The following is a 25892-nucleotide window of genomic DNA, read 5'->3' on the forward strand; positions in this document are numbered from 1 at the left end:
GCTTATTTAAAGAATTCTCGTGAATTCCCATTCGTTTGCTTGAAGATTTGGGGATTTTTCGGGATATCTGTTAAGATGAGTAGGTATACTTAGTCAGATATGTTTTTCCCCTGGGTTTATATTTGCCCCTTTCTTGATGTTTTACGTATAACTCATTATTTTATTCTGTTTATTTCCTTTAAGCCATGTCAGTAATTTTGGAGAGTAATACAGACTATTTAAAAACATTGTGGAAGAATCCTAGAATATTGTAAAACCAGTTGAATAATTGCAACAGAAATCATAAGCCACATAAGAACTTTTCTTAGTCAGTTCAGGCTGCTATAACAAAGTACTGTAGACTAGGTAGTTTATAAATTACAAAAATGTATTTCTCACCATTCTGGAAGCTGGAAGTCCAAGATCAAGGCTCTCGCAGATTTGGTATCTAGTAAGAATCCACTTCCTGGTTCATAGGCAGCCATCTTCTAGCCGTGTACTCACATGGGAGAAGAGGTGAGGGATCTCTCCAGGGTCTCTTTTATAAAGACACTAATCCAATTTATGAGGGCTCCACCCTCATGATCTAATCACCTCCCAAAGGCCCCACCTCCAACTACCGTACCATTGGGGATTAGTCTCAACATATGAATTTTAGGGGCACACAGTCATTTGTTTACAGCAGAGCTGGTTGTTTAGACTGAGGCCATACTTGAAGGAAAAAAATGCTAGTATTAAAATTAAGAGATTAGGAGGTTGTACTTATGTAGGGGCAGAAAATCTATGGGAAAACTCTGTACCTTGTGCTCAGTTTTGCTGTGAACCTAAAACTGCTCTAAAAAATAAAGTCTAAAAAAATTAAACTCACTTTCTGTCCCTTATCTATACAGTGCTTTACAAAAATTATTGAGTGCTTTCTAAAAGTGTGCTATTCCTGCTGCTGCTTTATAGGTAGCTTTATGTGATTTTGTTGGAATTTGGTTGTGAAACTAAGATGTCAGAATCTCACTATTCTGTTCCTATCAAGTACTACCTTGCCTTTGAGACTAAAACAATTTATAACCTCCTTCATAAAAGCATGCTAACTTTAACATGTTTCTATTTTTATTTGCTAACGAAATGCTTTTTCAAACTTTAAAATTGGTACCCCCAAAAAAGGACATCTGAGCCCCTGACCCACTGTAGATTTGGTCATGATGTAAAACAATATCGATTGTAGATTTTGAAAAACAAGATTACTGGTTTTGTTGTAATACTGAAATTTGGAGGATTTTTGAAGATTTCAGCTAATCAGCTGGAACAACAGTCATTGTCTGTCATGTATCTTTATGAGGGGCTTTAAAGAGAGAAAAAATAGGAGCAAAAACCCATGATTTTTTATATCATGCTTTCCTGTTAAAACAACAACAACAACAACAAAAAACAACCAACAATAACTTCACACATCATATAAGCTAAGGATGAGTCTACATATTGTTCTGTGACCCTGACCACGATCCTTACAGGTCTTGGAATGAGGTAGAAGAGGTATGTGTGCATAGAAAATCAAATTACCTATCTACACATCTTTTTGTTTCTTATAAATGAAAAAACTGGTGAAGTTACTTTCCCAAGGTTACACAGCTCTTAAAGAGTCCCCTGCCCCCAGATCTGACTCAGAGCTGGTATTTTTTTCTGTTTAGCTTGAGCAATATTTTCTTCTTTACTATGTGCCACCCACTATGTTAGGCACAGCAGATAAGATGAGTATGACCTGATAGTCACTTAAAGGAAGTTATAGTGTAGCAGAAGATACCATTTTCATACAGTGATAAGAATGCTGATAGAACTGATAGTCTGACTTGTAGCAGTGTAAGGGAGAGCTTTGAGCTTAGTCCCAGAGTTTAGGAAAGCCTTCTCGGAGGGGAACTCCCACTTGAAAGATGAATAAGTAGTAATAAAAATAAGTAGTATAACTTATAAGAGGTATATCCTGCTTTTCTCACTCCAGAAGTGATCTACTTTATACAATGCCGCGTTGTAATTATCAATGCCTATTTAAGGGTGGCAATATGTAGTGGAAAAATATAGTCTGGTTATTTCATAAAGGTGTCTCGAGTGAATTTCTGCCTTCTCCCCCAACCTCACCACCACGACCAAGAATGGTAGGCAAAATTTCCATAGTACAGGGTTACTTCTCTTTCTTTCAGGCTCTCCAAAAAGAAAAAGTTTATTAAGGCAGCTCTAAATGGCTTCTTGGACTAGATACCTTTAAGAAGGAGGAGGAGGGAGAGGGGGAGGGGGAGGGGGAGGGGGAGATGAAATACTCCCAGGGGAGCATCTTGGAAATTTTTAAACTGCCTCTGTAAACTTTGACTTCAGAGGATAGTTCTTGACAGCTGTCTTTCTGGGCAAATCCTGACTGCTTCTTTTCACCCTAGCTATGCAGATCTGTCTTCTTTTGCTTTAATTGTTCAACCACACGTTCATCTGTTCTTCTATCTTCCTGACTGACTTCTGACGCCCAGCTTTACCTGTTCTGCTTGCCTGGTTCTTTTCCAGCCGCCTGCCTTGCTGTGGCCTCAGATTTCAAGCTCTGACCTGCTAACCTGGACACGGTATGCCCAGCTCCTGGCTGACGGCCCCCCTGTCCACCAGCCCCGTCCCCAGCCAGAGTGTTCGATTGCTTGGTAGCAGTGACTCTCTCTGCCTTCCCCCAACATACATGTGTAGGTGGGGCACACCAACATCTCATGAGGAGGAGCAAAGCCAAGACTAGAAAAGGAAAGAAAAGAAGGGAGACCTTTTAGGGAAGTTCTAGAAGGCAGGGGGGAATCTTCTCAGCCTTCAAAAGTTCATTCATTCAGTAAATAAGTGCCTTCTGTGTGTCAGGCATTGTGCTGGGCAATAGGCATATAAGATGAATAAGAAGGATATTTGGGATTCCAAAAAACTGTTGATATGAAGCACTTTTACAGCACATTTTTATCCCTCTGTTATCATACTTGTCACATAGTTTTATGCTAGGTAAAGAAGATTTTGTGAGTAAACTCTCGGTATTATCTTAGATTCCAAGGTTATTGTAACCAAAATACTATTTATAGGTTGAAATTGAATTGTAACTATTGACCTGTGAATTTAGGGATTGTCAGGCAGTATAAGGTCTATATAAAATCTTACGTGTATCTACTATATCGAAACAGAAGGGATGATTTCCTATACTTGGGCAAATGCTCTCATACTATAAAAGCAAAACTGCCAGGAAAATGATGTTTTCCAAATGTTGCTTTCAGTTTGTGAAAAGAGACTGTTGGGTGTTTTGTGAACCTTTACCCTTAGGTACCACTGGTCAGGAATGGATGGTAAAGTTAAAAGCTTTTCAAGGATAAGCAGGTAAATGTATTGGAGGTAGGGATGAGGCACTGAATACAAGAATGAAATGTTTTAAAATAATATTTGACAATATATTATTTAAAACTGCAACAGTGACAGTGCTGTGCTGACCAAACAAGAAGACGGCAGCATTTACCAGTCACACTCAGCTTCTGGGCCTTAGTTATCCTGGGAACCAGGCTACCCTCTTAGGGGGAATGGATTGGGAAAACTGATATACTCAAATAATAAGGCAATAGAAAATGGTGCTATTACCAAAGATTCCCCCAAATGTAGTCAACACTTAGTGTATGAAATTCTACTGTTATTCTTTTGTTCAGAATTAGAAAAAGCCAATGTGCAGTCAACATTTATTCCAAAAAATTAACTAAGTGTGACTGTAGATCATTCATCTATAGAGTTTGACCATGTCTTGGCAAAAACAAACACACAAACAAACAAACAAAAAACAACCCAGGCTGTTAATTTCTCATAGTAACTGAAAAGAAAGTTTGAATTAACCATGTATAATCTCCATTCAATATTGCAGTCTTGCAAATAGAGTCTGTAGCCAACCAAATCAATGCTCTGCAAACATATGAACAATTATGAGTTCTCACTGAGTGTGTATGACATATGATTCACTGCTTGGAAGATATCAGTGGAGTTTATTTAAAACACAATTCGTTGGTGACACAGAATTTGACTGAGAATCAGATATGATGAGAAATGAATAAAACTGAAAAACTCAGTGTAGCAGCTGGAAGAGCCTGGCAATATTAACTCGTTTAAGAAAGAAAATTATTTTCTAATTGTAAAGATTTTCTTACTTAGTATTATTTCTTATATCTGATATATATATATAATATATTATATATATATATATATATATATATATATATATATATATACACACACATATATATTCAAGATCAAATTTAGGCACTGAACAGAGCAAGCTTTTATTTTTCTTTAAAACTATCAGGTTTTGCCAGGAAAGGATAATGTGTGTTAATCCATCAAAATAGATAGTAAAAAACTTCAGCACAAAATAAAATTTATTGAACAACCTGTCCTCAGTGATTTTTAACTATGTTGTCTTGACTTTTTCATAATCCTGTCGCAGGGTCTAATGGCTGTTGATTGCCCATATACTGGCATTGTGGACTATCGTCAGGTGGCTTTGTCATTTGCCCAGGATTTCCAAGAAGCAGGTGGCTCTGTCTTGACCAATTTTGAAGTAAAAGATATCGAAATGGCTAAAGAAAGTCCTTCAAGAAGTAAAGATGGTAAGCCATCCTTGTCTTTTCTTATGAATACTTGTATTGACTTCTAAACAAACTTGGTACCGTTTTTTGCCTGGGATAGTCCTGGCGGGAGGTCTTCCAGGAGCTAGGCTATGGCAGGGCCCAGACCTGGAGGCAGGTACAGAAGGGACAAGGGTGAGACAGGACATAGGAGAACTGGGACTTCCAGTGCGTCTAGTGCCAATAGAACTAGGCACTGATCGGACACTGATCGATCGGACTGGTGTTAAAACCTGAACTGCCATGGCTGTTTATATAAAATTAGTTCCCAGACAGGTCCTTATCCTGTAGGTTACAGTCAGAATCCCTCGGGGATGCTTGTTAAAAATGCAAACTTTAGCATCACCCCGTCTTGATCAGTCATACTGGCTGGGATAGGGTATGACTCAGCCATTCTGAACTACCCCGATACCTTTCACCCACTCTCACCTACCCCTGCCACTGTAGACTGCATTTTGTTTGTTTTGTTTTGCTTCGGGGACAATTATTTTAAAAAATGAATTGGTTTGTAAGTTTAGAATTTGCTGTTGGGAAATTTGAAGGAGAAAAAAAGTAGTGCTGAATTTATTCTTCCTTGACAGGTTTTTAAGGCGATCTGGGTCATCTGAATCATTCTCAAAGTATCCTTCTAAATTCTAAGATGATGAGAAAAATTGTTAAATAATTAAGATTATTATAGCTAGGTAGCATAATCAATCAAATTTATGATACAAGTATTCTTTACGTGCTATATGTGTGCTTTATAAGACTTTGAGGTCCCATGTATCTAATTGGGAGCTAATTTTATACATAGTTTATTATTGGAAATTTTTGTGTTGAGATAACTCATGCTTCTCTCCACAACCTACAATCTGCAAGGACTCAGGTAACCAACACTTAGACAGCAAATGTCATAGAATTAGTCCTGTGGGAAAATACATACTGATTTATAATGATCCATTTTATAGCATGGTTTCTAGGATTGTAGTTCAGAGAAAAGCTGAGACTGCCTGTGTTGAAGCTAAGGTGGGAAAAGGTTTATAAGCATAGATTTAATGAATTCTTATAAAATAATGACAAAAACAGGCCATAGTTATATATATTGTTAAATATGAGCTAGTTTAATCTTGTTACTGGTAAAAACGTTCAGAATGAAATGTGGGGAGCACCAGTTAGAATGGCTGTCATCAATAAGACAAATAGTAACAAGTGTTGGAGAGGCTGTGGAGAAAAAGGAGCCCTCATACACGGTTGGTGGGAATGCAGATTGGTGCAGCCGCTATGGATGGCAGTGTGGAGGTTCCTCAAAAAATTAAGAACAGAATTCCCATATGACCCAGCAATCCCTCTCCTGGGTATCTACCAAAAAAACCCTGTAAACATTTATCCATAAAGATATATGTATCCGATGTTCATTGCAGCTTTATTTACGGTGGCCAAGACATAGAAACAACCAACGTGTCTTCCATAGATGATTGGATAAAGAAGATGTGGTATATATACACAATGGAATACTATTCTGCCATAAGAAAAGATGAAATAGTGCCATTTGTGACAACATGGATGGAACTTGAGATTATTGTGCCAAGTGAAATAAGTCAGACAGAAAAAGTCGAGAACCATATGATTTCACTGATATGTGGGATATAAAACTGAAAACAACAAAGGAACGAGACAAACAAATAAAGAAGCAAAAACTCATAGACACAGACAATAGTTTAGTGTTTGTCAGAGGGTAAGGGGGGAAGGGGATGGTAGATGAGGGTAAACGGGCTCAAATGTATGGTGATGGAAGGAGAACTGACTCTGGGTGGTGAACACACAATGGGATAAATAGATGATATATTACAGAATTGTACACCTGAAATCTATGTAACTTTACTAACCAATAACTTTAATTAAAAAAAAAAAGAAATGTGGGGAGCAATCACGGTTGTGACAGAAGAAAATTATTTTAAATAATGTAGACCTTCTTTTACTAAATTTAAGTTAATAAATTTATTTATTTCAAATAATGTAGGCCTTCTTTTACTAAAAATGAATGTTTCACTAATTCTTTTTTTTCAGGGATGAAATATCCAGTTGTTATAAGGAACACAAAGGTAAAGATTCTTAAGCAAAACTACTTCCATCTATTTTATCTATTTTTATTCCCTCTCCTTTATTAAAAAGTTGAATTAACCACCATGCTGTATTTTATGTCATTAAATGAAATTTGTCTAATGTAAAGTTATTCTGAGAGAAATTCTTGGAGAGCAGTGTAACAGCTTTCATTCTAAGAAGCGTTTCAGCTTGGAAATGTATTCATATAGTGATTGCACACAGCAAAGAATATGATTATAAGCACTTGGGGTATTTAATTTTAAGGCAAATATGATAGACATTTTATTGTTTTACCTGCTTATCTACATTAACTTATTAACTCTCTGCTCTTGAGAAGACTTTGGCGGGGGGCGGGACGGGGGGGGCAGGTTGTACAAAGGGAGATGGACTGCTTTCCTTCAACTTCACATCGTCTAAAAGAAGAACTACTGAATGGCATAGCCGTGTTGCGTTCACTGTGTGTTTACTGAGTGATCAGAATTCAGTCAGGAAAGCAGAATCATGAATGAGTGTAATAGGATTTATTATAGGAAATTAGGCCTTACACAATTGTGAAAGGATCTGTGGAAGCAAAGGTTTCAGAAGGGGAGTTGGAAGATCAGAGGCATATGTAACAAGTCTGAGAAGCCAAGTGTGTCCAGCTCCTGAAGTGGAACTGCAAATGGGAAGCTCGTGAGGATATCTGGGGGAGCTCTTGCCTCCATGTCTATACCCAAATAGTGGGCTAGTGCAGCGGTTGGTCAGTCGGATCAGTAGTTTGGAAGCAGAGCTGGATGTGGAGCAATAATTCACTGGGCCTTGGGTGTTTGTCACCACCTTGGACTAGAATGACCTTTAGAGAATAATGGCTGCTGCCTTACTTTCTGTCTGCCAAATCATATGCAGTTCCTGTTTTGGTCAACTTGAAGTTGGAACCATACAGGGAAGGGGATTCTATCAAGCATAGTTCCCAGCTTAACTGAATTGACACGATATAAACCCCGGTAGTCCATCGCTTTTCAACAAGGCATCCATTCACACCCCTTTATAACCACACTTAACTATCAAATTAAAATAGTAGTAAAATCATGCTTCCACCTACAAGGTGCAACTATCTTTCATACAACTGAAGACAGGCTTACTCTCCAAAAAAGATATGAAATCTACATTATCCATATTTGGGTGATAGTCATTTCTAGGTGAGTCACACTCCCCCTTTGAGATCCTATAACTTAAATACTGAAATAAAAGATTCACCACTATGAACATCTTATATTAGATCAGTAGTTCTCAACTAGAGATGATTTGGCCCCTCCAGAAGACATTTGGCTGTGTCTGGGGATAATTTGGATTGTCACAGCTGGCGAAGTAGGGCAGTGCTACTGGCGTTTAGTAGGGAGAGGCCAGAGTTGCTGCTAAACATCCTACAATGTGAGGGACAGGTCCCCACAACAAAAAGGTATCTGGCCCCAAATGTCAATAGTACTGAAGCTGAGAAACTCTGTTAGAGAGGAAATGGCAGAGATGGGTGTATTAATCTTCTTGGGCCACTGTAACAGAATACCAGAGATTGGGTGGCTTGATCAACAGACATTTATTTTTTAAGTTTTCTGGAGGTTTGAAGTCTAAGATCAAGGTGCCATCAGAATTGGTTTCTGGTGAGAGCTGCCTGCTCACTGTGTCCTCACATGGTCTCTTCTCTTTGCATGCACCTGTGCAAAGAAAGAGAGCACGCAAGAGAGAGAGCCATCTTTGGTGTCTCTTTCTCTTGTAAGAACATCAGTCCTATCAGATTAGGGCTTCACTCTTGTGACCTCAAGAGTGAAGGCTCCCTAAAGGCTCCGTCTCCAAATACAGCCACATTGGGAGTTAAGGCTTTAACATACCGATTATTTTTTTTGAGGGGGGACACAATTCAGTTTATAACAATGAGGGAAAAGTAGAATTGGATAATTATAGACAAATACATGTGTTTCAAAGTAAGGAAGAAATATTCATAACTACTGCATTCATAACTACCACATTTATGTCACCAATCATGTGGTCATAGCTGGTATTGATAATTTCATTCTTCCACTATCCGTTCCATAGTCCCTTTGCCCTTGGCGAGCCTCTCAGCTGGTGATGGTTTCTTGTTTGGTGGGGTAACTCAAACTTTCAGTCCTGAAGTGTCTCTGCCATAAACAGCCCTGTGTGTTTTGGATTGTAGTGGTTTCCATTAACTTTTATAACAATTTATGGGGATACTAAGAGATACGCCAGGAACTCTATATCTCAGACATACTCCTCTTTCTCATCCCAAGTCATCTGTGTGGTAGCAACTCTATTTCTCCTTGAGAGTCCAGATCAGTTACCCCATTCAGTACAGTAAACCTCTCTGCCTGTTGATTCACTGGCACAGGATCCCAAAACGGCCAGGTGTGGCAGTATCAACTTGTAGCATAATGGAATCTTTGCATATGTTCTAATGGAAGCATTTTTCCCTTGGGAACTAAGACTTCTAAGATATTGGAGCCCAAAGTTGGGGGGATAGGAAGCAGATTTTTAGATTAGGAGCCGAAACGAGTGGATTATTGTCAAGGAGCTACTATGCTCCTGTTTCTACCTCTTGATTTCCAGACCTGTGAATCCTGGCTATGGGAGAAACAATACCATATATTAGTCTCTGATTTAGAGCGTCCTGGAAGACATTGCCCCAGCCCTACCAGGTGTTGCCAGCCAGCTAGTGCTGTTACTGAATCTTCAAAAGCCATTCCATTTTGTCACCCAGCAGCTTCAGGATGATGGGGAAAATGATTAAATCAGTGAATTCCCCGAGCATGAGTCTATTGTTATATTTACTGTAAAATAGGCTCACTGATCAGAAGTAATGCTTGTGGGTAAAATACCAGAATGTTGAATAAGGCATCCTGTAAGTTCACAGATGGTGATTTCTGCAGAAGCATTGTGGGCAGAGAAGACACATGTTTATCCAGAGCAAGTGTCTTCCAGTCAGGACTAAGTGCTGCCTCTTTTTTTTTTTTTTTTTAATTGAAGTGATCCAAGGCCCATATCAGTGGCTCTGTTGCTCTCTGCTGTTGGCAGATTGAGCATTCAGCAGTGGCTGTAGATACATCAGCTTTGGTGAGTAAGTCTGTGTTGCTGAGCCCACACATCACCTCCATCCTTACTGCCATAACCATTTAGTTTCTGAAGCCACTGGGTAAGAACAGGGGTGACTGGGAAAGAGGCGAAGACATCCACAGAGCAGGTCATCTTGTCTATTGATGATTAAATCTTCCTCTGCCACGGTTACTCTTCAGTGAGCGTTGACGTGCAACTTAAATATCTTTACCTTCTGAACCTGTTTGGAGAGGTCCATTCACATACCGTTTCTCCAGAGCTCCTTTTCCTGACCATCCAGCCAAACCATTAATTATTGCACATGAAACAATGTAGATCCATCCTTCTAGCCATCTCTCCTTCTAGTATGATAAACAACCAGGTATAGTGTTCAAAGTTGTGCCCACTGCGAGGATTTCACCACAGTCTTTCAGGGCTACTCCTAAATGGGGCTCTGGTGCTGTCGCTGTTGACTTTCAAGTGGTGCCAGAATGTTGTGCAGAACGATCTGTAAACCAGGCCTCTCTTTTCTCTTCCTTGGTCAGCTGATCATAGAGAACTTCCTAAGGGGTCCCAGTTGAGAAGGAGGAGGTAGTTTAGCAGGAATAGGGGTCGTGGAAATTTGAGCCACTTGCCTCTGCAACTTATTTGTGCCTACAGGACCTATATGATCGTATGTATTCTACTTCCTCTTAATGACAGACTGCTGCTGTACACACCCAATTCTGTGGCTCGGTGAGTCAGACAATACCCTGTTAATAATGGGTAGTTCACATGGTAACTTGATGACCTGTGGTCAAGTGTTGAGTCAAAGCCAGAAGCAGTTTCCCAAAAGGAGGATAGTTATCTGCAGAGGATGGTATAACTTAGCATCAAAATCCTGAAGTTCTGTGCTCTGATGTGCCTACAGGAAACTAGAGTCTCCATACACCATCACACTCTGCCACAGACACTTTGATTACCATCCCATTTGCCAGGTCATGTGGCCCAAGTGGCAAAGCAACCAGGATCTCCATTCAAAGAAGAATTAAAAGTTTGCTTTTACCCCTGCTCTCACCTAAGGGACATTTTTCAACAGTGTGGCGTCATGTGAAGATATGTAGGGGCTTATGGGATACCAGTGAATATGTATTTCACCCACAGTTTTTATAGTGGTTGCCTGTTATTTTGGCATTTTTCTTTAGTATAGTTAAATAATATAATTAAAAATTTTGAGTCAACTTATCAGATTGAACATCTATGCTTCTATGAGTTTGTTAAAAAAAGGATTTTAAAAAGAAACTTCTTGGGAAAGGATTTGCAAACTAAAGATTTATAGACTGCATATAGGGAAAAAGACTCACTTATGAAATAGCAATAGAGTTGCATAGTTTAATGTTTTTAAAGAAATGTATGTTTGAACAAATGTATCATTCAATGCTTACCTAAATTTCCATTTTGGATGTGAAATTAGTGTGTTACTGAATTTAACTATTGTTTCATATATACCATAAAAAGATTTCACACACCTATGACAGTTGTTAATCATTTTTCTTTGGAACTGTTTCATAAGTTTTTTAAAGAGAACATCTAAGTTATTTGCATGCTGACACCATTCTACACATTCTCTTATCTTTACATTTATCATATGGCTTATCTCCATTTTATGTTCTAAGAACAAAAGAACTGCTGACTTTTCAGAGTAGGAACTAGTAGATTTATACCACATAAAAATATTTCTTGTGCTTCTGGTATATAACTGTAGATGAGCAGGAAAGATATATTAACCTATTTAGAAGAAGGCATTTTTGTTTTTGTTTCCATAGCCATTTAATTTCAAGGGTCTTAAAATTATCATGGTTTAGTCTAGCTAACTTGAACTCACTACAAAGAGGTTTCATCTGATTTTTATCAGAAGTGTAACTTATATATCTCTTGAAAAAAGGCTTATCTTTGTAGGTAGGTGAAAATAGCATGCATGCAGAGATAGAATAAGGATGAGTCAGTGAAGGTTGCAAAGAAAGAGAATGTTGAGATAGGTGAGAACTTGGAGGCTTCAGAAACAGGTCATTTGGGGAGGAAATCTAAGAACAAGAAATTACCTCGAGCAAGGAGGTGCTAGTTGTTTAAGAGATGGGTATTAGAGTGTGATGATGAATTGTGGTTTAATGAAATCATTTAGGAAATAGGGTGGCACATTGACTAACCCCAGCAGGGTAAATCTGAAAATAGGCAGATGATAATTACAAAATAAAATTTATGAGAAAATACAATAGCCTAAGATTAGCGGTCTCTTAGCTGTTAAAGCAAACCTTGACTGTAATGTGTTCTCAGTAAATGTGGAGTGAATGAATGAGGTTTTGAAAGTAGTCTCAGTTTGCAAAGTAAATATTGATCAGGAAGGTTAAGGTTGGAGTGTGAAACAACCTGAGAGAAACAGGATAATTACTCATAGATAAGGCAGGAGAAGCTGTCTGAAATACAGAAGAGGCCAAATTGGTGGGACCATCTAAATGAAGTTTGCTTCTTCATGTAACAAATAGTTAAGAAGTTCCATGCTAGATCTTAGTAAAATAAGTGTGTGTGTGTGTGTGTGTGTGTGTGTGTGTGTGTGTGTTGTTAAGTGTCTTCATTAGGTCAACCATTATATCCCTAATTCAATTTAAAGTACAAAATTTAAGATGACAACCTCTTGTATGCCACCACTCTAAGGTTCTAGCTGCCGCCTAAATGCTGAAGAATTTATTTTGCTGATACTTGTATCTAATGTCCTGTTTTAAAAGGAATAAAAAGAAAAAAAGTCCATTCCTGTACCCTTAATATCTTTTCTATAATCTGTTTTTCTGTCCTTGACATATTCTTCTCCTCTCAGTGTCCCACAAATCACTGTTCTTTTCTTTTGCACTAGGGAGAGGAAGTTCAATGTCGGTATGTTGTGACCTGTGCAGGACTTTACTCAGACCGTATTTCCGAGTTGAGTGGCTGCAATCCCGATCCTCAAATTGTACCATTCCGGGGAGATTACCTGCTCTTGAAGCCAGAAAAATGCTATCTTGTAAAAGGAAATATTTATCCGGTAGGTAATGATGCTTCTGCCTTCTCACCCTTTTCGAGATGACTGTGGGCAAAAAGGCAATGAAACGAAAACTTTTATCTGGGTCAGAAGTAAGATATTTTGAAGGACTTTTTTTTTGCAAGCATTCCACCTGTTTCTCTTATGTTAAATCCCTAAGTCTTTAATCTGATATCATACTCATTAAACTATACTTAATTGCCCACAAGTACATGTCTGCGGAAAGCATGAGTACACCATGAGAAGGGCTAGCAAGAAAGGACCTGATTCTTCTTCCTCTCTGCTGGAAGGAGCACTCATAAGAGAACTTTCCCTTTTTTTGTGCCCAGATACCCAACCCTCTTTCTCAGTTCGCTACCTCTGTGGTTTCATGGTGTAGAAGACAGAGCCCTTTAAATGAAGATTTCATTCTTCCATCTGGAACTACTAGGTTGAACCAGATGAAATTACCAATATTCAGCTACTTAATGTTTTTGACCTTGCCAAAACACCATTTCATCTGCTTCAACCTAATACATTCCAACTTTACAAAAACGTGTGCTATAAATGTATGTGTTTTTCTGGCAGCTCTGATTTTACTTGCCAGCCACATATATCCCTAGTTGGGAGGTGGGGGAGGTAGGGGGAGGGCAGGGAATAACCTGAAATAGAACAGTTGTTTTTTCTTTACCCAGAAAGAGGAATAGATGGGACAGTGTATGTTAGTCTCAATAGCATCAGTGATTCCTGGGTGGCATTTCTAGGTAGGAGCATGTAAGTAGAAAGGTATAGCTGAGTAAAGAAGAAAGTAATGCGAGTTAAATGGATGGGAAGAAAGTTATTTATATTACCAGTTGAATGTTTGCATGCATACCAAAATGCAGTATGCTGTAGGGCTAACAGTATCTTTGCTATGTTAAATCGGTAGGTCCCAGATAGCCGGTTTCCTTTCCTAGGAGTTCACTTCACACCAAGGATGGATGGCAGTATTTGGCTAGGGCCTAATGCAGTTCTTGCCTTTAAACGAGAGGGTTACAAACCCTTTGACTTCAGTGCCAGAGATAGTATGGATATAATTACCAAGAGGTAACATTATTTACTTAACAAATGATTTTATGTGCTTATATTTGTAATGTGAGACATTTTGTCTTTCTTGATATTCTGTTTATTGAATAAATCCTCATATTTGTGATTGGTATATCGATTCTTTTTATTAATCCAAATTAAGAGTTTTGTGGAATAAGCATAATATTTTAACTACTTCAAGAAAATCCTGATGATTCAGGGTGTTGTCTTGGTTAAAAAGAGCAAGACCAGGAGCCCATCACACATCAGACAATGTACATCTTGTTTTGCTAACCTTCTAGTTGAGTTTGGAAAAAAAAAAAAAAATTTCTCTCGAAATCAGTAGATGGCTTGCTTTGATAAGATCATTTCAATCCAGTCACCATCATTTTGAAAACCACTGGAGAAATTACTGATAATTAAAGTTTTTTCTTTTTGTGGAAAACTAACAATACTATTATGTTGGGATGCAGATTCTTTACTCTTGTAAGAACTCAGTGAGGTATTTTTGGGCGTCCTTTTAGCAGTGTTTCTCTCCAGTAGGTTTCACATCAAAATTACTAGAAAGCTTTTTAAGCTGTACTTGAGTTTCACCTCCCACAGATTCTGAAACAGAAGGTTTAGGATGGGGTTTCCCCAGCATGTGTGCTTGTAAAAAAAAAATACACACACACACACACACACACACACACAGACTCATCAGAGTCTCACGTGACAATCACTAGTAGAGTATCTTACCTCCGGTTGACTAAAGAAAAGTAGGGTGAATGTCTCACTTCTTTAATGCCCAGATTTAAAGATCTGCTAATGCCTTTTAGGTGTGTTTTGAAAGCATGTAACGTTTGTATTAGAAAACCTTGCTGTGTTGGCAGTCTTTATAAAAATCCTAGTTGAAACCAGAATTCCCCGGGAATTTGAGTTTGAAAGGTATTTACCTTTGGAGTTTGGAAGGTAGTCCTTTGATGAAATTTCCTTCTTATATTGGCCAAAAGTTGATTTTCTTTTAATTTGTGGTTTTTCTGACTGCCTAGATTTCTGTGATGCCCCCCCCCCGCCCAAATCTAATAGTTGTAAAGGTGTTTTATAGTAATAAAGAATTTCTTTCTCTCATAGAGATTTTATTTTCTTTGTTTTTAGTGGCTTGATTAAACTGGTGTTCCAGAATTTGTCCTATGGAGTCAATGAAATGTATAAAGCCTGTTTTCTCAGTGTAACAGTGAAGTACCTTCAAAAGTTTATCCCTGAAATTACCATCAATGATATAATTAGGTAAGGAAAAGCCATAGGATTGTCCATACAGTCATGACCTACAGTGGAACTTGCAAGGTGGGTCTGACTTGGTGATTCTTCAGCACATTTTCAGTCAGTGTGTCCCCTGAATCTTTGTGGGCTCTCTTTCCAACGAGTTGATGCGTTCCCTTTGCAGTGCATGTATTGGGCCTTGCCGTATCATGGCTCTTAGTGCTTGAATTAGGTCCTAATTATCTAGACTACCTTACAAACTACCGTACTGAAATCTCCACTGCAGTCGTATTGTGATGCCTCCTATGCTTTTGTGTCTAGCTATCACTCATGATAAATACAACTTGCTCGAATTTTTAAGAATCTCCTTGGCCTCTGCCTCCTGTGATTCCAAAGCCTTTTGACTTTAATTCTATATAAGATCAGTGATCACCTTGTCAACTAATTAGGCAATAAACACATCAAAACATTCTATTTTGATTGATTCTTAAAACCTTTTAGAAACACACATCATATACCGACATCTTCGCTTGCTTCTTCTCTACCACTCTTGTTCTTTCTTGGGTCTTACTCCACTCAGGGACTTCACTTGCAGGACAGAAGTGGGAAGTAGTGTGGTAACCATCAGTCTGAGTCCTTATTACTGGGATAACAAGGAAGGGGGGCAAAGGAAGTATTACTTAAAACAATTCTTTTTCTTATTAAAAGGCTTTCTGGACTTGATCTGTAAATTGTCCTAAATACTACCCAAGCCTATTTCCTTTTCTCCTTGGTGATATTTTTAGGGTGTTCACCTTTTTCCCTGAATAAGCTATTATATTTGTTAGACCTAGTCAGCAGTGTACTTTGAGGTATTCCCCCTCCATGAATCCATCCCATGAATCTCTAGAGAACTAAGCATTGCCTCAGTAATAGCTGCTGAACTTGCTTGGCGTAAAATGTCAGCAGCTTGACTCTGCATCTGGGAAGAGAGCAATAATCATGTCAGCTGTCTTCCTTGGGAGCATATCCTGGTCTAAATCTGACTCTAATGTATCATTCTTAGACCAGCTTTTTTGAATCCTTAGAAGAACTATTAAAACCCAGCTAATGTCTTTACTCTTCTCTCTCTCATTCTTCTGCTTACCTTCTGAAGTGGAAGGGATAAAAATATCTAGGCTTTATTTTTTTTTCACTCACTCAATCAATAAAGGCTTTTAGGTTTTCAGTGGTCTGCTCTAGCAGACTTGTTTTGTTTTCTGTCTGAAAATAGGTTGGTCAAATCTGGTGTCTGTTAACTGCCATTAGTATTCCTTGGAAAACACAATAGGTAGGGATAGTGGATTCTGTGTATAAATAGTTGCAGTGAATTCACTACCCATTTTCAATTACCACCCTTTCTAGGAGCCTGAGGAACACTGTAGACCAGTGGATTTCATATGGTAGAACTGGGCTTGGGGCTTGTGAGTTTTGGTGAACACTTCCTCTGTCTCTGGGTGTAAGGGTGTGCATTTCAGTTACCAGTTTTATTAGTGGGTAGTAGAGAAAGGTACACAGCACTGTAGGCGGGTGCATTTGGGGACAAATTAAATCCAATCACAGATGAATTCCACTTTGGAGACAGAGAAGCTGAACACATTTAGCAATTCTATTTTCTCCTTCCCTTTTACTCCATTTCTGCAGCTATTATATGCAGGAAATTATCACTAATAGAAAAGAGGTTATAGAAGATATGTTTGATACTATTTATATAAGTTTAAACAATACCATATATTATTTATGGATTGCATATGTAATGTGAAAATTAAAACAAGTATAGTGATAAACACCTAATTCGGGAGAGTGAGTATTTACCTCTGGGGAGAGAAGGGAATGGGATTCAGAGAGTTCCACAGGGGGCTATTATCATATCTATAATGCTTTATTTCTTAAGCTGTTTGGTAAGAAAATAGGTGTTCATTATGTTATTCTCTGTACTATGTTATATGCCTGAAATATTACATAATAATAATGAAAAGATCAATAGACTTTCCCACATTTTGAAGTCCAAGTCTTGTCTATCTTGCAACCCACTATAGTAAAAGCATAAATACTCTATGATTAATATTGAGGCAGAAGCACATTAAGCAGTTCTAGATAGTAAAAGAATCAAACCAACACTTTTAGTGGCATATTTAGCTCAGGATGGTGTACTTGAATCGCAGTAACCACAAAGGGCATCCAGGTTGACTTTTCATTGCCTAGCCAGGGCATCTTGGGCAATAACTTCCTGGTGAACATTAGATTGGAATGCAGAGTTATAATCTGTCAAATATATGCATTAGGTGTACAAACTTCCCATTGTTAAATCATGATCTCTAAGGTTCTTAATTTTAGCTCTAAAGTCCTTCAGTTCTGTGATTAATTTTGGCATGGTAATCTAACAGCAGTTTCTTTCTGTTAGCATTGTAAGGATATGAAAGATGAAGACATATGTGCCAAGATCCCCCCTTTTCCCACTCTTCACTTTGAAAATGTCTTATTTGGGGAGTTCTAGAGTAAATTTTTAGGCGAGATGTTTTCATCGTGAGTGATAGCTAAAGACTATTCTCTGTCATTGTGAAATGCAAAGGTGAAAGCCAAATATTCCTACAGTCAAGGTGACCTAGATCACAGTTTTTCAGTCTTCATACTGTTGACATTTGGGGCCAAATAATTCATTGTTGTGGGAGACTGTCCAGTTCATTGTAGGATACCTAGCAGTATCCCTGGCCTCGACCGACTAGGTGCCAGCAGTACTCCCCTAGTTATGACAAACACAAGTGTCCAGACATTGCCACATGTCCTCTAGGGGGCAAAATCTCCCTTGGTCAAGAACTACTAGTCCAGAGAATTTAGTAACCCTCACACTACGAAATACTGAGAGAGCCTGGAGAAGAGATAATAAAAATCCTTTGAAATGCGTATAGCTGAGAGTGCAGGAAAGTAAGGGGCATTCCAGGAGCAAAAAACGAGGAGGAAATTGAAAAGCTAGGTACCAAGAGGAATTTATGCTAATGCTGTCCTGGAGGGATAGGAAAGTTTTGCTGGTTTTGATGTAAATGTAATTGAGTTTTATTTTTAAGTGGTAAGTGATTTACGTGCAATAAAATAATGCAGATTAAGTATTATCCACCACACAAAGCAAGATATAAAAGGGTCTTTTATTTTAGTTTTCACTCAAGTGCTGAAAAGGAGGCCTTAGGTCTGTAAAAGGTAAAAAGTTGGAACTGAGACCCCTGTGGAAAGCCAGGGACCCTTGATGGGCTATACTCTCAGTGAAAAGGGAGTCTGGGGGGGTGGGGGGGAAGATTCCCCTTGGCACCAGGAAATGTTAAGGAATTTTGTTTGTCCTGGTCTTGAGGGAAGGGGGATGGAAGCTCCTAAAAATCTTAAACCCTGAGCCTGTTCTCACAAGTGCTTCGAGTGTGAATTTATACCACCAGCTTGATCTAGGGACCTTAAGCTAAGAAATTAATTTAAAAAGTAGTTCCAGACTTGTTACTATCTTGCTTCAAACTAACCACTTCTCCCTCACTCACTTTAAACAGATTAGAGAAAGAGAAAGTGAAAATCAGGGTAATTTGACCACAGACTGAATATTATTGATATTAAGCAATTATTGGTTTTGTATTATTAGTATTTTAAAGAATCTTTTTTAAAGAAATATACATCAAAGTGAAATGATATGCCATCTGGGATTTGCTCTAAAATAATCCAGTGGAGAGAGGTGGACAGTGAGTTGGTATTTAGATGAAACAAGATTGGCTGTGTTTTGCTTATTATTGAAACTTGGTAATACATACATGGGAGTTTGATATACTATTTGTTTTATTTTGTACATGTTAAAAAATTCCATGAAAAAAAAAAGTGTTCCCAGGATGGTAATACCCCTGGAGCACCTGATAGAAGCAAATGTAAAACCTCTGTGTGGAGGAACAAAACCTCAACACAATCCTTGCAGTATTCCCTGCTGAACAGAAACTCACCATCAAGAGTTACAGAGCAGCATAAGTGAGAGTAAGCAGATAAAATAAATACCAGAATTAGATCCCTCACAATTTTGGGTAAGAGTAATTTTAGAAACCGTAAAGTAAATATGCTCTAGTGAATTGAAAACAAACAGGAGTGGAAAACATGAAAAAGAATAAGGCAAAGAAAAAAAAACCCTAGGCAAATTTGGAAATACACTAATTTCTAAAAATGAATAATATAGTTCTTAAATTTTAAAACTCAAATGACTAAGTTAGCTGCTTAGACCTTAAGAGAAAATCAGTAAATTGAAAGTTAAATCTGAAAAATTTAAAATGTTATAAGACAAAGATGCATCATGTGGAAATTAAAAGACATGGACTAAAAAATTAGAAGATTCCAGCCTACATCTCATGGAAGTTTCAGAGGAAAAAAGACATAAAATTCAGGATGCACAGTGAGTCCCATCTGAATAAATAAAATTAACTACAAGAATTGAAACGTTATATAACCCTTAAATCAGGTAAAAGATGAAAGAAGAATATATTAATAGAAAACTCAGTAAGTCAGGAAAGGAGATGGGAAAACCCCCAAAAAATCAAATTAAATAGCATACAATGACATGGTAGAAGTCAAACATATCAATAATTACAATAAATGTAAATATACTTAATAGTTAAGATGGAGATTGTCAGGTTAAATTCAAAAAATCCATTTATGTGCTAGACAGATGCTTATTAGAAGAAAGATGAGAACTGGATTCATTTCAGGTAAAATACACTGTAAGGGAAAAATTATTATTAGAAATAAAGAGGGTCACCATAAACTTGTTGCATATAATATGAAATACAGAGAACAAAAACTGATATAACTGCAAGCAGAAATCAATAAATCCATAATTGTGGTGGGTGATTTTAAGACATGACTATTGATAGAAGAGATCAAGCAGATAAAATATCTAACATTTGAATAGCACTTGATTTAATGGATTTATAGAACTCCTCCACCCCATTACAGGATACTTGTGTTATTCAAGTCCTTAGAAAACATTTACAAAAGCTGACAATGTCCTAAACCCAAAACCAAATTCTCAACAAAATTCAAAAATTGAATATAGAAAAATCTTGTCAAAATCCAGTTAAGTTGAAGATTAGTAGCCAAAATACCCTTCCTTGTTGTTTGGAAATAAGATGATTTGTTTACTTTCCCCATTCCACCATTTCCAATTTAAATATGCTCATGTGAACTTCTACTTTTAGATTAACAGTAGATCCTATGGTGAGTTTTATAAAATACTAAATTGACCTATTTGGACCTGGCCAAAGGTGTCAGGTATAGCGGGTCATAGCTGTTTCCCAGCCCACAGGATAATGCCTGCCGCAGAACAGTAAAATAATAAATAAAAATGCTTCTCAAATGAATTAATGCCATTAGTTAGATATTCAGCTGTTGTTTCTGGACATACTTAAGGGTCTAGGATGTACATTCCCATTAAATTTAGCTTCAAATATAGTAAAATACATTGGCTACAAATAGCACTAAACAATTAAATGTAGCTGACTTCATAAATATTAAATTTGCTGAATCATTTGTTCTTTTGACTATTAAAATGGAATTTTTAAAAATCAGAAGTTAAAAAATTAAAAGTGTCTGGCCTTACTATGTACAAGGCACAAATCTAGACATGGAGGTGAAGAAGAGGTGTTGTACAAGATGCTGTCCTGGTCCGCAAGACATTTATGGTTAATCTTACCTGAAATTTCAAATTATAATACTCATCTCAAACTGAGGTATTCTGAGGGGGGATGCCTATAGGTAAAAATGCAAAGAAAAACCCTGAATTTGCATTAAGTGCTAAGTAGCGAATATGAAGAGTTTGATAGTTTAAACATGTCATATTAAATAGTTACTTTAGTTTGAACTAAAGTGAGATCCTTGGAAAAAATTAACATTGTATATTTTTTTTTACACTTTGGACTATAGGTCTGGAACACTTTGGCAGGAATATAGGGAAATTGAAAACATAATTGGTGTTTGTAAGCAAAATAAACAGACACATTTTAACTGTAGTTAATCAGTATTAACTTCTATTTGTTTTAGAAGGAGTAATGGGAATGTGCTAACTAAACTTCTGTAGAAAGAGAAGTTTTACTTTGAACACTCAACATCAGTGGATGGTCAAGCCACTGTATAGTTTTACTTTGAACACTCAACATCAGTGGTCAAGCCACTGTGTGTCCTCTATATGTTGGCCTTCTGCCAGATAAAAGGAGAGGGATAAGAAACCCATAGAGATACTCTCAACAGAAGCAGCACATTGTACAAGAAAAAGGGAGAAATGCTGTTTTGATGAATTGAGATAAGCTACAAATACAGAATGTACAAAATGGACCACACACTGACTGATACACTGTTATGTATCCTTACTCTAAGAAAGTTCAGCTTCAGTCCCATTCTACCTTGTTGTGTTCTGTTATATCTGATCTTACTCAGAAATCCTTACGGCTCAAAAATCTCTTGTCCAAATTCCCTGCATGAGTCTGTAGAGCAGATTACTCAGCTTTATTATAGAACCTTTCACCCTTGTTGTAATCCTTATTTACCTTTCTAGAAATGAAGAGTATTGCTGTGTAACTTCAGGCAAGTTACTTAATCACTCTGTGTTTCTTTGCTGTTAAATATAAACTATATCAGCCACTTAGAGTTGTGAGGATTAAATGAGAGAATTCCTAGCACAGAATAAGCAGTTGGCAAATAATAGCTATTACTATCATTATCTCTTCTCAGCCAGGCTAAGGTCTCAGAGGGCAGTGCTCTCATATTGTTCTTTGTATCTTCCTCAAGTGTGTATCTGCACTGGCCCAGAATCAATAAAAATATTTAATATTGTTGCCTGATTTCTTGAGTCCCAGTGGTGTGTATAAGGCAGCTATTTTCAAATTGGGTTTTCTTGAATAGTTCCAATGAAGGTGCTTTTGGATTCCAAAAATATTTTATTCAAATTCCATCTGTAAAATTTTAAACTATTTAAAAAAATTTTTTAAATCTCATTTGTAAACTCAAGTGTTACAAAACATAACTTTTAGTAGTAAAGGCTCTTACATATTAACACGCTGCCAAGTTAATTCATTTTTATGCTTTTCCTGTCATCTCTTTAGTTAATTGAACGTTATCCTGATAGTCAAGGCTAAACTATTAAAAATTAAAAAAAACTACAAAACATGAACTTGCTGCCACTTGAAAATATTTTTCTCCGTAAATTTTAATAGAGTGTAATCAAAACAAAACACACACACACATACACACACACACAAATACAATTCTGTAACATGAAAATCCTGCTTTCATTGCTTTGTATTAACCAGAAGAGCTTTATTATTCCCATTGATTTTATAATAAGTTCATTTTATAAATTTAAATAAAAAATACATCTATTCTAATTAAATACAGATTTATTTGTTACTTTGGGAAAGAGCAGATATTTATACCTAGCTTACCCATTTGTATATTCATTGATAAGCATTTATTGGCACTGCTATGTGGCAGGTATTACGCTCTAGGTTGAGGATGTAAGTTTTACTGGCTACAACTGACAGCCTTTGCCTAAACACAAACCTGTTGGATTTCTCATGATTGGGCATTTAGAAGAATAAAGACTTTATTGCTTTAAGAATACTTTGAGACTACTGACTTGTAAAGTGTCCTATGTTCCAGTCAGTTGACTGCCACTCTTGGTTTTGCAGAGGTCCAGCTGGAGTAAGAGCCCAAGCCCTGGATAGAGATGGAAATCTGATAGAAGATTTCGTATTTGATGGAGGAGTTGGAGTAATTGGAAATCGCATTCTTCATGTGAGAAATGCACCTTCCCCTGCTGCTACGTCTTCCCTTGCAATTTCTGGAATGATTGCAGATGAAGTGCAACAAAGATTTAAATTCTAATAGTGAAAGGAGCTAGGTATGCATTTTAATCTCCACATTCAGCAACATGAAGCATTCTTTAATTTTAAGAAAAACAGGTTTGAAAATATCATTTTTAGATATTTCATTTAAATAACCACTGAATTGTTAAAATGGTGCAACATAGAAATAATATTTTTTTTTGAAAGTCCATGTTCTTATACTTTGTGAACAAAGGGGAAAGGTGCAGTTGTGTCTGTCCTGAATCCCTGACTTTGTTAATGACCTGGTCTCACCAGCCATGGTCTAGAGATTTGACTCTTTTACAGTTTGGGGGAATGATGGCATAAAAAATTGCTTATTCCCTTAACTTTTTGGCTTTATAATATCTAAGCTTTTTTGTCTCTCATAGACAAGAAAATATACTGTAGATCGCAAACCTTTTAATTTTGAAGAATCATAGAAAAGCTCACATTATTTCGAACAACAGTATTTGTATTTGGGAATTTAAAATTCTTCATTAAAAAATACATGAAGTTTCACATTTTTAAGTAGTTTGAATAAAATTCTATCTTAGCTATAATATTTTTAAGAACTAACTTTGCAGAGAAACTCAAAGCCTTTTTATTCACAGCCTCTTTATATAGACTTGGTGTGGTATTGTCGCTAAATCTAAACAGCAGTACACTATGAATGGTTGTTGCCAACTCGTCAGTTTTCTGTGGTTGAGAAAATAAAAGAACTTAGAATTGATAGGTTTTTATGAGAGCAATTTTAGAATCCTGGCACTGATATACAGAACTCTATAATATAAAAAATTGTTTACCTCTTATGTCTCTGTTCTTCAGTTACACCAAGTTTCTCAAATGTTGGCCAAGATTACTTAATGATTCATGCCTACTTGGTTTTACAGGGATCCTACAAACTTTTATGAGGATATTTCTTCACTTTTGGAAAATACCTAACTTTGAGGCGTTCACTGTAACCGCAAAAGTGCCTTATGTTCACGTGTACTTCATGAGTATTTGAAATTGCTGGCCAGTGCCATACTGTATCTAAGTGTATGGAATCTGTTGAAAATATTCTTGCAATTCAGAAAGTTGGAAAATAGAAATATAAATGAAAATATGGCAGCCTACTGAGAGGGGAAACTTTTATTACAGAACCACTATTTAGATGAGACATTTTCATCCATTCCCTCCTGTATACTCTTGTCAGGATTAATCTTCCACTCTTCATTTTTTCTTTCCTCTTATCACTCCAAAGCAGTGTGATGGATGAGTTAGAAGGATATGCATTTTGGTTGATAGGAAACATTTTTCTGTTTTCTTCCTTTTCACTTCAAGCCTCGGTGATTACATTGAGTGAGCTACCTCATCCACTAATTGGAAAGGCAACACATCATCAGCTCATGTTCAAGAAGTAACATATCCCAAGTAAATAGACTAGGCAATTATTCAAAACTTGGGTGAGCATTTTGAAAGCCTTCAGAAACCATTCACAGAAGAAACAAGCCCTAATGGTTCTTCATAACAGCTGATTCCTCCAAGAAATGTGACACAGGATATTTTTCTGTTCCATTACAAGATTACTAAGAGATGGAAAATATTACAATTCTCTATTTCATCAACAGTAAGATTATATATGCACTAAGCTGTGAAAGACTGAAATTACAAAAATAATTGTCTTAATTAAAGCAACCCTCATTCTATGTGGGTCTGTACTATACCCCCCAAAAAATACAAGTGAAAAAATTATTGCAAGTGTTTTGAATGTGTAGGTTATTCTGTTTGTAAAACATTTTGTATTTTATGTCAATAGGGTTTTGTTGTGTAATACTGATATAAGTTTTTTAAGTTTTGTGTATTTCTGAGAGAAGAAAATGTATATTACTATTAAAAATATTTTGATGAGCCTTGGTGTTGTGAACATAATTTTTAGTTTCATAAAAACTGATTCAAATAGAGTTTTGGGGTGTAAAACTTGAACTATCAAGGCTTTAGATAGCAGCCAATCTTTAAAAAAAATCTGTGTTTGTGTATAAAAATGACATAGAGTAATTTGAGATTTTGGGTAATAATTGGAGCTCTTCCCCACTTACAAAAATGGCTTTCCATCTGGTAGTGGTGGCAATATCTGGCTGACCTCAGTGTCGTCATCATACCCCAGAGCACCAAGGAACATTATTTCTTTTCCGTAGCAGAAGGTATATAACATATAAACACACTGCTTTTCAGGGTGAGGGGAGTCTAATAAATAAATCTTTTGGAATTTCTTTAAAACTTACAGTTCTAGGGAAAACATTTTTGGTATGCTATCTTTTATAGGGGGTCTGTCATCTGGGCATGGGCCTCCCATTACAGGGCAAATGACCTGAGTACCTGCCCCAACTTCTTTCTGGTAGGTGGACTATAAGAACCAAAGTTAGCTACATCAACGAACCATGAAAGTGAGTGACAACAACGTTTATTGTTTCCTGTGGTGTTGCTTTGGTTTGCTACTGACTGGCAGCACTTGTAGCTTTAAAGAAATTGAGGAAGTAGAGAGTAAATGGGAGAAATGTTGAGTAAGTCCTTCTCTAAAATGTTTTCAGTGGGAGAATATTAGCGGTAAAATTTTAACTGCCTTTTAAAATTTGAGATGTGCTTGGGTCATTCAAGTTATCTCCCAAAATTTAGAATTCTAAATTCTAAAAAGACAAAATTACTATCAAAGTATTACTATGATAGCATATTAATTTTAACTCAAATTTGATTGAGCTTTTTGTTATATATCATAGGCCCTTCCTCGTACAGTATCAGTGTGTTTAATATTTCCATTTTTAACACTTGAAGCAGGTGCTTATAATGAGGTTAGAAATTTTTCATTTAAAAAATGGCTTTTAATGT

General features: G+C 36.9%; 1 protein-coding gene across 2 annotated transcripts in view; it reads left to right on the top strand.

Moving 5' to 3' along the window:
- Positions 1-24917, top strand: part of L2HGDH (L-2-hydroxyglutarate dehydrogenase) — a 38439-nt gene extending 13522 nt beyond the window's left edge. Inside the window, exons 5-11 of one of the 2 annotated variants that reach the window (XM_033107146.1) lie at positions 4457-4619; positions 6684-6718; positions 12688-12855; positions 13760-13917; positions 15034-15165; positions 22851-23062; positions 23918-24917. In XM_033107146.1, the coding sequence (XP_032963037.1) occupies positions 4457-4619; positions 6684-6718; positions 12688-12855; positions 13760-13917; positions 15034-15165; positions 22851-23046 (852 nt within the window). In that variant the 3' untranslated portion in view covers positions 23047-23062; positions 23918-24917. The remainder of the gene's footprint in view (positions 1-4456; positions 4620-6683; positions 6719-12687; positions 12856-13759; positions 13918-15033; positions 15166-22850; positions 23063-23917) is intronic. The other variant, XM_033107147.1, reaches the window with a different exon arrangement.
- Positions 24918-25892: the final 975 nt, after the last annotated feature.

The sequence above is a fragment of the Rhinolophus ferrumequinum genome, chromosome 6 (genome assembly GCF_004115265.2).
Source record: "Rhinolophus ferrumequinum isolate MPI-CBG mRhiFer1 chromosome 6, mRhiFer1_v1.p, whole genome shotgun sequence".
Lineage (NCBI taxonomy): Eukaryota > Metazoa > Chordata > Mammalia > Chiroptera > Rhinolophidae > Rhinolophus > Rhinolophus ferrumequinum.